This window comes from Sorex fumeus, unplaced genomic scaffold (genome assembly GCF_029834395.1).
Source record: "Sorex fumeus unplaced genomic scaffold, SorFum_2.1 ptg000021l, whole genome shotgun sequence".
Taxonomy (NCBI): domain Eukaryota; kingdom Metazoa; phylum Chordata; class Mammalia; order Eulipotyphla; family Soricidae; genus Sorex; species Sorex fumeus.
In genome coordinates, this window is record NW_026606078.1 from 107,207 (window position 1) to 120,839 (window position 13,633).

Sequence of the window (13,633 nt, forward strand, 5' to 3'; positions counted from 1 at the left end):
TGTGTTAGCAGTACTTGATTCTCCAGACTTTCCAACAAGCCCTGCCAGAACTGAAAGACTTGAGATTTAGAGATTAAAAGATTGAGGCAGTAACTTCTGCTGCCCACTGTCTTGTAATGTTTCTTTCTTTTATTTTAAGAAAAACGTAAATTTATTATCTTAACCATTTTAAGTATAAAATCGGAAGAAAGTGCAAGTACATTCACTGAGTTTTGCAAACATATTAATCATCCATATCCAGAACTTTTATTTTTCAAAACTAAAACTCTGCACAAATTAAACACCAGCTACCTATTCCTCTTTTTCTAAGTCTGTCCAGCAACCTGTCTAACTTAGGAATGCCATCAATGCCCAAAGGAAATAGAAATCGACAACTGGTCTTAAGTAGGAAGCTTATCATGGGTGGGGAAATGTCGAGTGGGGGGAATAAGATGGGGAGACACTAGGAAAATGGTTGAGGGAAGCAAACACTCTGCTGGAGAGTGTGATGCTGGAATAATTTATGCAAGAAACCACACCATTAATAGTATTATAAAGTATGGTGCCTAAAAAGTATAAGAATAATTTTTTTAAAAGTAGAATAAAGGATATTATCATATTTATGCTTATATTTGTATTATTGTTGTAGTTAAGATACCATATTTATAATAGTAAACAATCACTATATCTCACCACCACCAAAACAAACGCCACCATTTTTATTCATGAGTCAACTAGCCTTATTATCCTCCTGCACTCCTAATTCCCAGTTCATCAACTTGCCAGCAAAAGGCCACAGAAGCCTTCTGTGCTCAATGACAATAGAGTTATCCTGGAAATCCCTCTTGAGTTCAACCTTGATATTAAAACCATGTCATAAAAAAAAGCCAATATAATAGGATTAAACCATATGTGCAAATACTCGTGTCACTGATGATTCAGTGTCATTAATATTCTTGAAATAACAAAAAGAAATTACTTCCAGGCATATCATCTCATGTCCTCATTAGGAAGTGTTCTTCAGGGCCAGCTCTTTTAAAAAATAAAATAACCAGAACTTAAAAAATCAAGAACAAGGGGGTATGGTGCCGCCAGCAGGTCAATCTGTACCTGTGAGGTGAGTGCATCAGCAGTCTGATGGCAACGTCAGACTTTCAGATACCCCAAAATTGCTGCTGTGCCTTCGACCAGACCCCAAAAACTTGGGGCAAAGTTTACCAAGAAAGTAAACGGCCAAAAGTTAGGTATGTGGAAGACACACCCACAAACCATCTCTGGCTCAGCTATATAATTGGAGGCATGGCCTCTCTGGTTCCTGATCAAACTGCTTAATGGCCATGATCCCAAAGTCTCAGAGACGAATCTCGGAACCCAAAGGCTTTTGGCAGAAATCCGTCCTGTTCCTGCAGTAGGTTACTGGTGCTGGGCCACTCCAGGTGGGAATAGGTTTCGTGCCTTGGCCTGTTTCCCCGGCGGTCCAGTGACCACCATCCTCTAGAGGCCACTGGACAGTCAGGTTTGGGCCTGCAGTGACGAGACACATGGGGCCTCAACACATGGGGGTGGAGCCGACTCTTTCTCCCCATCCTAACAAGACTCCGAGCCACTGTCTACTAACGGCCTCTCTGGCTCCTGATCAAGCTGATTAATAGCCATGATACCGGAGACTCAGAAACAAATCTTGAAACCCAGCAGCTTTTGGCAGAAATGCATCTGGACTGCATACAAGGTGGCCGCCGGCTCAGAGCTTATAGGAAAGCCAGGTATGAGCCGGCGGACGGGGCAACTGCAGTCTCATGGGAAGGGGGACAGTACTGGCTCGTCATTCACGCCCTACCGAGGTCATGAGTAGCCCCCACAAGCGGCTCTCTGGCATGGCCATGGCTCCAGAGGCAAAAGGACTTAGTCCAGAGCCCAGCAGCTTGCAGAAGAAAAGTGAATGGACCATGTGTTAAACTACAGTGACATGCCTCCCCAGGAGGGAAAGGGTGTTGCTCCCTTCCGCCTTTTCCCTCTCTGGCAGCAAAGTGGCCGCCACCTCAGAGTGTATTGGAAAGCCAGGTATGAGCCGGCGGTGACGGGGCAACTGCAGTTTCATGGGAAGGGAGGGCGGTACCAACACATCCTTCACGCCCTACTGAGGTCACGAGTTACCCCCCACGAGTGGCTCTCCGGCACAGCCATAACACCATACACACAGAAACCAATCTTGTAATTATCTGGCTCTTTGCAGAAATCCAAAATTGTGTGACATTATATGATTCTCATAACCAGCTATAGAAAACAAAATATTTCACAATGCCTTTTCAGAAATTCTGATTGTTTGGGGGGAAATTCTAAACAATAATGATGCATCTTTTGTCTAAATAATGAATGTAATCAATGTAGAGAAGAGTTAAGTAGAAATCATCTGCCTCACAGGCATTTGGAGGGGTGGGAGGGGGGTATATTGGGGTTCTTGGTGGTGAAAAATGAATACTGGTGAAGGGAAAGGTGTTTGATCATTGTATGACTGAGACTTAAACCTGAAATCTTAGTAACTTTTCCCACAGTGATTCAATAAATAAATATAAAAAGAAAAAAATCAAGGTAGAGTTCATGCCCAATTCAATCAGATAATCAGTGGCTGAATAAATAGCAGTACTCCTACAAAAAAAAATCAAGAACACTGAATAAACCTGCTTCCACACAATCCAGAACAAGGCATAAGGGATAGTTCCTATTAAGTTGGTCAGTGGTACTTTTATTTTTGTTTTGTGCTTTTATTAATATAAAATCCTTTAATTAATTAATTTATTTATATTTTTTATTAGTGAATCGGGGACTGAACGATAGCACAGCGGGTAGGGCGTTCGCCTTACAAGCGGCCAACATGGCCGACCCGAGTTCGATTCCTCTGCCCCTCTCGGAGAGCCCGGCAAGCTACCGAGAGTATTCGATATGCCAGACACAGGAACAACAAAGTCTCCAATGGAGACGTTACAGGGCCCGCTCGAGCAAATCGACGATCAACAGGAGGGCCTTTACCTTTTCCTTTACCTATTAGCGAATTATCATGAGGTACAGTTATAAACTTACAAACTTTTGTGTTTGCATTTCAGTCATACAATGATCATTTACCCATCTCTCCACCGGTGACCATTCTCCTCCACCAATGTTCCCAGTATCCCTCCCACCACCCCCAGCCCATCCCCCCATTCCAACTCACCTCTGTGGCAGGACATTCCCTTTTGCTCTCTCTCCTTTTGTGGTTTGCAACAGAGGTATTGAGTGGCCAACGTGTTCGGTCTATAGTCTACTTTCAGCACACACCTTTCAACCTGAATAGGTCCTCCCAACATCCTTTATTTTGTGGTATTTTTAATTCCCTGCATCAGTTTCCAAGCTTTCTTGTCTGCTTTTCAGGTTAAATGGGAGCTACGAGGCTCTGAAGTGGGGCAGCGCCATTGAGGCAATGGAAGACTTCACTGGGGGTGTGGCTGAGACCTTCACAACTAAAGAAATTCCAGACAACTTCTACGAGATACTAGAGAAGGCCTTGAAGAGGGGCTCCCTTGTGAGCTGTTCCATCGATGTAAGAAGTCACTTACTTGCTGGTATTAAAAGTTACTGTGATAGAGCTAGAGATTTGGGAAGGTGCCCTGGTGACATAGGAGGATCATGAGTTTGGGGGTGGGAGTGGAGAAAGAGCGTGTTACTTATTTTAATTAAAACAAAAGTTTTTAAGTTTTTTTAAATTATAAAGATAAAACATACTTGTTGTACCAGATGAAACAATCCTGAGATATTTAAAGGTATTTTTCTCTCTTCCTCTTACATATTAATTGCTCCTGGCATGTGTCCTTCACATTTCTCTCTTTCTACATAAAAGTAAGCATACACATAAATATACACAAACATAGGGATAGGTCAATTTTATTTTATTAAGCAGAATCTTATTATATACTTTTATAGTTCTTTTATTTCATTTTTCATAAAAACATAGCACTGTAGCACTGTCCTCCTGTTGTTCATTGATTTGTTCGAGAGGGCCCAATAACATCTCCATTGTGAGACTTGTTGTTGCTGTTTTTGGCATAATGAATACGCTACGGGTAGCTTGCCAGGCTTTGCTGAGTAGGTGAGATACTCTCGGTAGCTTGCCAGGCTCTCTGAGAGGGGCGGAGGAATTGAACCTGGGTCAGCTGGGCACGTGCAAGGCAAATGCCCTACCCGCTGTGCTATTGCTCCAGCCCATAAAACATAAGTAGATACAAATCTATCACTTTTTTCTAATTTCATTTGCAAACACTAGATGTACTTTACCTAGTCTAATTATGAAACCTGTTAGTTTTACTTTTCTTTTGAAATCAATTTATACTTTGCTACTAAATTATTCATTTCCTCTTAGTTTTCAGGTATATCACATAAAGTTGTAAGGTAATACAATTTTCTGCTTCTTATTCTCTCCTCGTGTTTATTTTTTTTATCTTGCTACATGATGGGGATAGTCAAGTTGTTCTATTTGTGGTCAGAAAAAAAATTCCTCACTGGAGTCTGATTGAGGGGCTTCTCACCTTGGGCTGAGACTAGGAACCGATATCCATTTGTGACATGGATGTCTTATATAGTAATTTGACATATTCCAGGTCCACAGTTGGGGGAAAAGTAGTGCAGGCAAAGAGCTGGGAGGGAGAGGCGCTAGACCCTAATAGAGCAAGCCGGGAAAGGAAGGTTTGACTTACAATGCTACTCTTTTCATGTTTTAGGTAAACAGTGCTGCTGAATCTGAAGCCAGGACACCTTTAGGTCTCATTAAGGGTCATGCCTACACTGTGACGGGAATTGACCAGGTAGGCAACATAAATCCCTATTGACAGGATGATGCAGAGATAGACTTGGCATGTTCATCTATTTACTTATTCTGTGCTTTGTAGTTTCATCAACACTTTCAGGCATTTCAGAGAATGCTGCATCTAGATGAAGCAGACTGTAATTCAAAACAGAAAACAGAAATGTGCTTCTCTCACACATTCCAACATCTTATGCCTGTTTAGCAGGTAAACGAAACTGGTCTTTGTTTTGACTTTTTTTTCCTTTCAAATTCCACATTTAGTACCATTGCAAGGTTTTGCAGAGAAACAGAATGTATAGCACATGCATATATGTGTGTGATCATGGATATTGAGGTCAGTGGTCATCCATCTGTCAAGTGGCAGTTCTAGTCCAGGTAGATACAATTCTAGTTAACATTCCTAAAGAACCAATAGAACCAATAGTGCAAGTTCCAATCCAAGAGCAGAAGAGGACCAAAGTCCTAGCTTTGCTATGAGGCAGAGAGCAAAATTTCCTTTTCTTCTTGTTCTATTCAGAATTTCAATTGATTACACATGACCCATATACATTGGGAAGTTCATCTCATTTATTCACTCTATTCAAATGCTAACTTCATCCAAAAGCACATTCACAGACATAGCCAGGTAACATATAACCAAATACACGAGCATCCCATGGCATTGTCAAATTGACAAATAAAATTAACATTCAGGGGTCAGGGAGATTTTGCAGGCAGGAGACTTGTGCTTGATCCCTGGAACCATAAGTTTCAATAAGCACCCGTGGGAGTGACCCCTGAGTATTGTGTTAGTAGTAGCTCCCAAAAATGCCTCAAAAATTTACTTTCACAAGTTCAACCCTCCTTAGTTCTAGTTCAGGGATCCCCAGGGATCATTATACAACACTGGCACTGTTCTTCCTTCTGTTGAGTTTGGAGTTTGGAATTTGGAGGAGAGCTCCTTGAAAGATGTGTGAAGGGGGGAGGGAGGGAAAGGATGAGAAAATGAAGGAAGGAAGGAAGGAAGGAAGGAAGGAAAAAGATGAAGAAAATAAGAAGCAAAATACTTGACTTTCTCAGATTTAAGTCTAATGAACTTCAAAACTCTGTCTTTGCCTAGTCTGGGATTCTGGGAGGTGAGTTCCAAACTCAGTTTGTAGAGGACTCAGGCATCTCTGAACTCCTCCTGTTGCTGCCCACATTTTGAGAAGCACTACAAATGAGTGGGGAGTAAAGAGTACAGATGGAATGCCCATTCATTCCTTCTCACAAAGATATTGTGGGCAGAGCATCTCTAGGGTGACACATATAGGATTCTTTTAGCTACATTTTTCCCTATCTATACATAACTTGCCAATCGTACACTTGAGTAGACATGTGATTTAAAAAAAAATATTTCATAAGGTTGCTCACATTACTTGATTACATTCAATATTTCAACACCAATCCCACCACCTTTACACCTTCCCACCACCATCATTTTGAATTTTCCCAACACCATTCAAGCCTGCCTGCCAGGGGCAGATGCTAGATAATTTATTTTCTTTTGCTTACTATGAATATTATAAGAGGTTACGCGGCCACTTTTGCAACCGTGCACTCCTGGAATTGTAAAATTGTAAATCGTTGGGATTCAAAGACATCTCTATAGGGAGCTAATCTATTTTGAAATTCATTTTGGACTTTCGGGATGAAGGCCGTTGATGCGCTGAGATGGAGCCGGGAGGCAGAGGAAGATCATGGGCGTAACAACCAGGACCCCAAGTGGGCGGGGAGATGTGAATGGCCAGCAAGTATTTGCTGCCACCATGTGGCCTGGACATCCATTTGCTGCCACCATGTGGCTGCGCAACATCCTATTATAACATCTTATTATCTCATTCCTACTTTGGACAAACTGGCAGGCTACCGAATGTAGCCTGCCCACACGGCAGAGTCTGGCAAACTCCCCGTGACGTACCCAATATGCCAAATAGCAGTAACAATGATGGGTCTCATTCTCCTAAAGAGCTTTGAATATAATCTCAGGGCTAGGATGAAGGAGATGTTACTGGGGCCTGCTCGAGGCAATCGACGATTAACAGGATGATTTGTGATTTGTGATTTGATGTGGCCTGGAGTCTTAGTCCCTGAATCCGCACTACCTGGGTTTTTCTTATCGTGGCTTATTGGGGTTTCATCTGGAGTGGGTGGAAGGGGCACCCCCGCTCCATCTGAGGTGCCCCAGTGAGACTGGTTCAGAACGGGGTCCGGAGAGATCTCCAGTGAACTGCTGTCTTTTGGGATTCACTCAGGCATGTGATTTTTAATGTTAAATCTTCTTCCCAAGCACAATTCCAAGTAACAACAAAAACCTCCATTATCTGTTCATTGCTTCTGCTTTCTACTTTAAAGAATTTATCTCCCGACACATTTATATTAATAAACATCATACACTGTAAGCCTTGTAGTAACTTATTTTCACACATCAAAAACACAATTTGTGTCAAATGAATAGGACAAATACACATGATTTCTGATTAGTTGGTGAACAGAAGCTTTTGTCTCCACTCTCTTTCTCTCACAATCCTCATAATGTGTACCAGTTCTCTCTCTTGCTCCAGATCAGATCATGAAGGACATGGCAGAATAAACTTTCTTTTTCTTTTTCTTTCTTTTTTTTAAATGTAGGAGTACTGCTATTGATTCAGCCACTGATTAGGCTGATTGAATTGAGTATGAAATCCACCTTACTTTTTTTTTTCATTTTTTATAATTTTATTTATTGAATCACCATGAGAGCAGTTACAAAGCTTTTGGGTTTAAGTCTCGGTCATACAACGAAACACCCGTACCTTCACCATTCTCCACCACCAAAAACCCTAGTATACCCCCATACCACACCCTCCCTCTACCTGTGGGGCAGATGACTTCCACATTACTCTCTCTCTACTTTGATTACATTCAATATTTTGACACCAGACCCACATTATTGTTTGGGATTTTACCCCAACACTCAGATTTGCCGAAAAGGCAACAGTAGACAGTTTGTTTTCTATTGCTGGTTATAAATAACATATGATGTCGTACGGCTGCAGTAGTGGCTGCGTGATTTTGAAATTCCAAAATTTTAACAATTAGGGCTGGAGAGATAGCACAGCGGGTAGAGTGTTTGCCTTGCACGCGACCACCCGGGTTCGATTCCCAGCATTCCATATGGTTCCCTGAGCACCACCAGGAGTAACTCCTGAGTGCAGAGCCAGGAGTAACCCCTGTGTATTGCCAGGTGTGGCCCAAAAAGCAAAAACAAAACAAAAAACCCCAAAATTTTAACAATTAAATCTGGATGGAGTTCTTCCAAAACCTGCTGGGTTCCAACATTTGTTCCTGAGTCTCTTGGATCATGGCCGTTAATCAGCTTGATCAGGAGCCAGAGAGGCTGTTTGTGGGTGGCGACTCGGGGTCTTGTTGGGATGAGGAGGAAAGGGCCGGCTCCACGCACATCCCATGAGGCCCCACATGTCTTGTCACTGAGGGCCCAAATCTGATTGTCGAATGGCCTCTGGAGGATGGTGGCCACTGAGCCACCAAGAGGGAGCAGGCGAGGGACAGCACCCTTTTCCCCTGGAATGGCCCAGCGACAGTAACCTACTGCGGGATCCGGATGCATTTCCGCCAAAAGCCACTGGATTTTGAGATTTGTTTATGAGTCTCTGGGATCATTGCTATTAAGCAGCTTGATCAGGAGCCAGAGAGGCAGTTTGTGGGCGGTGACTTGGGGTCTCGTTGGAATGGGGAGGAAAGTGCCGGCTCCACCCCCATCCCATGAGACCCCATGTGTCTCATCACTGTGGGCCCAAACCTGACTGTCCAGTGGCCTCTGGAGGATGGCGGCCACCGGGCTGCCAGGGGGAACAGACCAAGGCACGAAACCTATTCCCACCTGGGGTGGCCCGGCACCGGTGACCTACTGCAGGGACCAGACGCATTTCTGCCAAAAACCGTTGGGTTTTGAGATTTGTTTCTGAGTCTCTGGGATCATGGCCGTTAAGCAGTTCGATCAGGAACCAGAGAAGCCATGCTTCCAATTATATAGCTGAACTGGAGGTGGTTTGTGGGTGTGTCTCCCACATACCTAACTTTTGGCCATTACTTTCTTGGTAAACTTTGCCCCAAGTTTTTGGGGTCTGGCCAAAGGCACAACAGCAATTTTGGGGTATCTGGAAGTCTGAAGGCACCATCAGGCTGCTGATGCACTCACCTCACAGGTACAGATTGACCAGCTGGTGAAAACCATCCCCCTGAGAATCAACTTTCTTCACTAACTCAAGGGTTAACAATGCAGAGAGTTTTATATGATACCTGAAATAAGAAGAATATTAGATTTAGAATATTTAGAGATAGTTTTATTATTACTGCTTAAATTTCTAACATAGACTCATGTGCACACTCATCAGCAAGATGCTAAGGATGAAGAAAACCTATCACCAGTTTTCTAAGCACTTCTGAGAACCTTTTGCTGTTCTAGATTTTTTAGCATCATGGGAAAAATAAGCCTCTATATCCATCTCTGAAAAGATGCCATTTAGAAAAAAAATCATTCATTTTTGTGGATAAATTTCTCGTTAATTACAATTCTACTTTATTTCACAGATGCAGCATAAACACCTCGGTGTGATTAATAGAACATCTCTGGTAATGATAGCCACTATGTTGAATAGTAATTAGAAAAATCCAAGGACTGATTAAAAATGGATAAATTTTTTCATGCTTTCAAGGTGTTGTAGTCAAGAACTCCAGTACTGACTAGAGTTAAACTATCTATCGAATTTATACATGAATTTATACTTTCACATTTTTCTGATTTTTTTTGTCTTCTTAGGTAAGTTTTCAAGGCCATAGAACCAAACTCATCAGAATCCGGAACCCTTGGGGCCAGGTGGAATGGAATGGGTCTTGGAGTGACAGGTAGTTCCCACCTTCTTGTAGGTGAGGTTTATAGAACCAGGGCTGACTTGTGAAGATATGTGAAGGAGGAAGTTTATCTACAGTTTTTTTCCTGCTTCTGGGTGACCTTACTTCCTCCCCTTTCAGTCCCTAAGGCCACCTTGCTTTCCACCTTGGTTCTCAAGGATGATTCTTTAATGAATTGTTAAATGTTATATAATTATATTTATGCTACTGAAACACTATTTCCTGTAGGGATGTTTTGTTACCCGCAACGTTGTGAAAGGCTTTATCTCCAGTTATGAATAAGTTGTGTATGTCCATGTGTGCATATGTGTGGGAATTTCGGGTGGAAGAAAAGATGGCAATGAGTATTTTGGGTGTGCAAATTCTTGAAATATTGCCAAAGCGGGTATTCTGAACGTCAGCCAGAGGCCTAGTTACCTGGTTATGAAATAGAGGAAATGGAATAGGAAATTTGTGCATTACGTAGTAATTGACCACAAATATTTATTTAACCTCAACCATAAAGAAAGGTCTGCCTTTCTAGATCGTGTACCACCTGTTCCTCAAGAAGTAGCTGATTGTGATGAGGGTATGCTTAAGTGTGCATAAGCAGGATCCTCCCTAAGATACCTCTTCATTCCCTCCTTCCTCAATCACAACTCTCTTATCTTTTGTTCCAGCTACCTCCTCTGCTCACCCAAGGCTCAGGTATTATAGAAAGTCTAGAACTTAAACACAGCAATAATGCCAATCAGGTATTTGTCAGCATCTCAGACAGACAAGGCTGCCAGGTTGCCAAATATCAGTGGGTTGGTGAGATTTGTTAGCCAACCTAACCTGAGGACACAGAACACATTTTAGAGGCTGTTGGTATCCCCATGATTGCTCTTGTCCTGCCACCACTGGATATCCCAACCCACACCTCTCCCTGCCCATATCTCCTTTGTCTTCAGTATACTTAAAAGGAAGGGCCTTGGTTGAGACCTGACTACAGGATATCAGGGAAGGTACGGACTCCCTCTTCTGGTGGAAATGGAAATGATGGAAATAATGAAACCAAGATTAATGAAATTGCTTCATCTTATAAGATGTTTAGAATTGCTTGATTTCAAGAGTATACAGCTTGTAGAGGACAGTGGTGCTTTGGATACAAGAGTGTCAGGTCTCTGCAGTGATTGTTTAATTCCCAAGTTCTCAGTGTTTCCAAGAATGAAAAAGGTCAGAATAATTACTTCAGACTGAAATTTGAAGCATGTAGAAAGTTTTATTAAAAGTAATGACAAGAAGAGAAATAACCTCTCACATGGAGGGACTTTAGCATATATGACACTAAAGTCAAAATACAGGCTATTGTCCGAGGCCTTGAAGGGTAAAAAAAAATTTTTTTTTAACAGCAAATGAATCATTGTTTCTAATGAGGCCTGGAAGATTGTCACAAAACAGCTTAGGACTCCCATTTGTTCACCTCAGATGTTCTCTTAAATTAGGCACCTATTATTTTTATAAAATAAGGCATACTGTGTTTCCAATTGGGCTAGTGGAGCTGGAAACTTCATTTCCACAGAAGTTTTGATTATTTCAGGTCATAGGATTATTTGATTTAACGGTTTGTTCTGCCTCTGCCTAAACATGGATTTAAATTGGAGTCAAAGTTGGAGAAAACTTTGCTGTTGCACCTGGTGAGAGATGACTTGCCAGAAAAAGCAGGGTTCCCTGGGTGGTCCATACATCATACTGCAGGTCACAAACTCCTGGCAGTGTCACCGTAAGTGACAGGTGACTTGGGTGAAGTGAGGAGGTAGACGCCTAGAGAAAAGAGTGCTTCCATCCTCTCCACTCATCCTACCTGAGTCACCCAGGGAAGTTCCTAGTACAGGTTAGGACTAATAAAGTCACTATAAACAACTATGCAGTGCGGACGCTGTTGTACCACCAGACCCACAGGCAGTTGTCAAGCTGAGCTTGAATCTTTCTTGGTATCTACAGCACAGAAACTGGTCTTCATTACCCATGTTTTTTTGGGAGTCGTGGATTGGGGCTGAAGCAAGGAATTGACTCTTCGTGAAAGAAAGAAAGTTAGCCCTAACTTCTGTTCATGCCTCCTCTCAGTCTCTAGAAGTCACAGGTTCAGGATCTGGAGTGATAGTACAGCGAGAAGGGCATTTGACTTACTTGCACGCGGCCAACTTGGTTTTGGTCCCTGACAACCCATAAGGTCTGCCAAGAATGATCCCGGAGCGCAAAGCCAGGAATTCAGCTCTGACTCCCCAACCAAAAATAGAACCACCAAAACCAAAAACATATCACAGGCAGAAATGTGGGCCATTTCCTCAGAATGGGGAGATGTGAGCAATGTGCACCTTTTCCTATGCCATGTTAATTTATATACTTTTCCCAAAGTGCCCCACCAAATGTAGTTCTTGTTGATGATCTTCTTTCAATTTTTTTTTAAGTCAGGAGTAAGTCCTGGAACTTACTCCTGACTCTGCACTCAGGATACACTTTTGGTGGTTTTAGGGGACTATGTGTGGTGTTGGGATTAAACCCAGTTTGGCCATGTACCCTTTGTTCAACAGCGGAGCCTTTCTTCCCAAGGATTTCAGCCATGCTCTGAACCTGGAATTTTGTATCTCTGTGGTTTTCCAGGTTTCCTCAAATGGGTTCTCTATCTCAAAGGCTTCTTGCCATTGGGTTTGTTTAGGCTCTAGATAATTTTTTTCCCAATATACTTTACCAGGAGTACTCTATTTCTTGGTCTGCAACAACATGTTTTACCTGCATCATCCCCCAGAAGTCCAGAATCTCAGGTTTTGAATAAAGTAGACACAATAGTTATAGCACCGCAGTGATGGCAACTTAATATGAACTACAAGAGTTCACTGATCGTAGGATTCTTTCTTTTCTATCAACATGTTGTACATTCTCAAATTCGAACAACCTTGGATGTGGGTTCACTGAATATGAAGATGCAGCATCCAGAAATAAGGAGTGGAGTGTGTGTGTGTGTGTGTGTGTGTTTTATATACAGATTTTCAACTATGTGGGATGTCAATCACCTATAATTCCTGAGTTTTTCAAGGGTTGGTTATATTTTGAGGTGACTGTGTATAGTCACAGAACACCATGAACTATGAGGCAGAACTCCTGTTTTGGAATATGATTGACAGCTCTTCCTCTGAGCCCTCTTTTCCATAGGATGGGCACATCTAACTTACAGTATCTTTCCTGACTCCTAGAAAGGACAGATAAAGAAGGTACATGGTGGTTACATTCACAGACTCTGTGTAAGGTGCACTTTTCAAAGTACGAGCTTACAATGGAGAGGTTAAGTGAGTGGTCTGAGACACTTCAATGCACTTCATGCACGGTGGCTTCCAGCTGGGAATTTTTCATTACTCTGGTGGTATTCTATCCTATTTATGATCCCATGATAATCTCCTATAAAGGAAGTACCAATGGCCACCAGGTTTATTCATTCAGCCATATTTGAAAATGTATTTTTCAACTGGTTTCTAAGTCCCCTGGCACAGTTCTGGGGTTCAGTTAGTAAATATATATTATAGTTTGCAGAGAGTGTGTTTCTCCCCTACGTTTATTCTGTTACTGGCTCTTGACCTTGTATCTAAATTCTGACTTTGTTTATTTCTAGTTCTTATGAGTGGCATTCTGTTGATCCGGTTGAGCAGAAGCGGCTATGTCATGCTGCTCTCGATGATGGGGAATTCTGGTATGGTTCTTATCTACTTATGTTTTGTATAAATTGAATTGCCTCACAGATATGATTGTGTCCCCATGGTTCTTCATTATAAACAAATCTACCTTTCTTCCTATGTTTTATTTTATTTCTCAAACATCAGACATTTATTTCAAACATCTTACTCATGCCCTGGTAGGCGTGGAGTTTAATTG

General features: G+C 42.1%; 1 protein-coding gene across 2 annotated transcripts in view; it reads left to right on the top strand.

The window, feature by feature from the left end:
- CAPN9 (calpain 9) overlaps nt 1–13,633 on the top strand; it is a 56,650-nt gene that overhangs the window by 15,139 nt on the left and 27,878 nt on the right. For both annotated transcript variants that reach the window (XM_056113630.1, XM_056113631.1), the window contains 4 exons: nt 3,385–3,553; nt 4,728–4,811; nt 9,654–9,739; nt 13,374–13,451. In XM_056113630.1, coding sequence (XP_055969605.1) covers nt 3,385–3,553; nt 4,728–4,811; nt 9,654–9,739; nt 13,374–13,451 — 417 coding nt within the window. The remainder of the gene's footprint in view (nt 1–3,384; nt 3,554–4,727; nt 4,812–9,653; nt 9,740–13,373; nt 13,452–13,633) is intronic.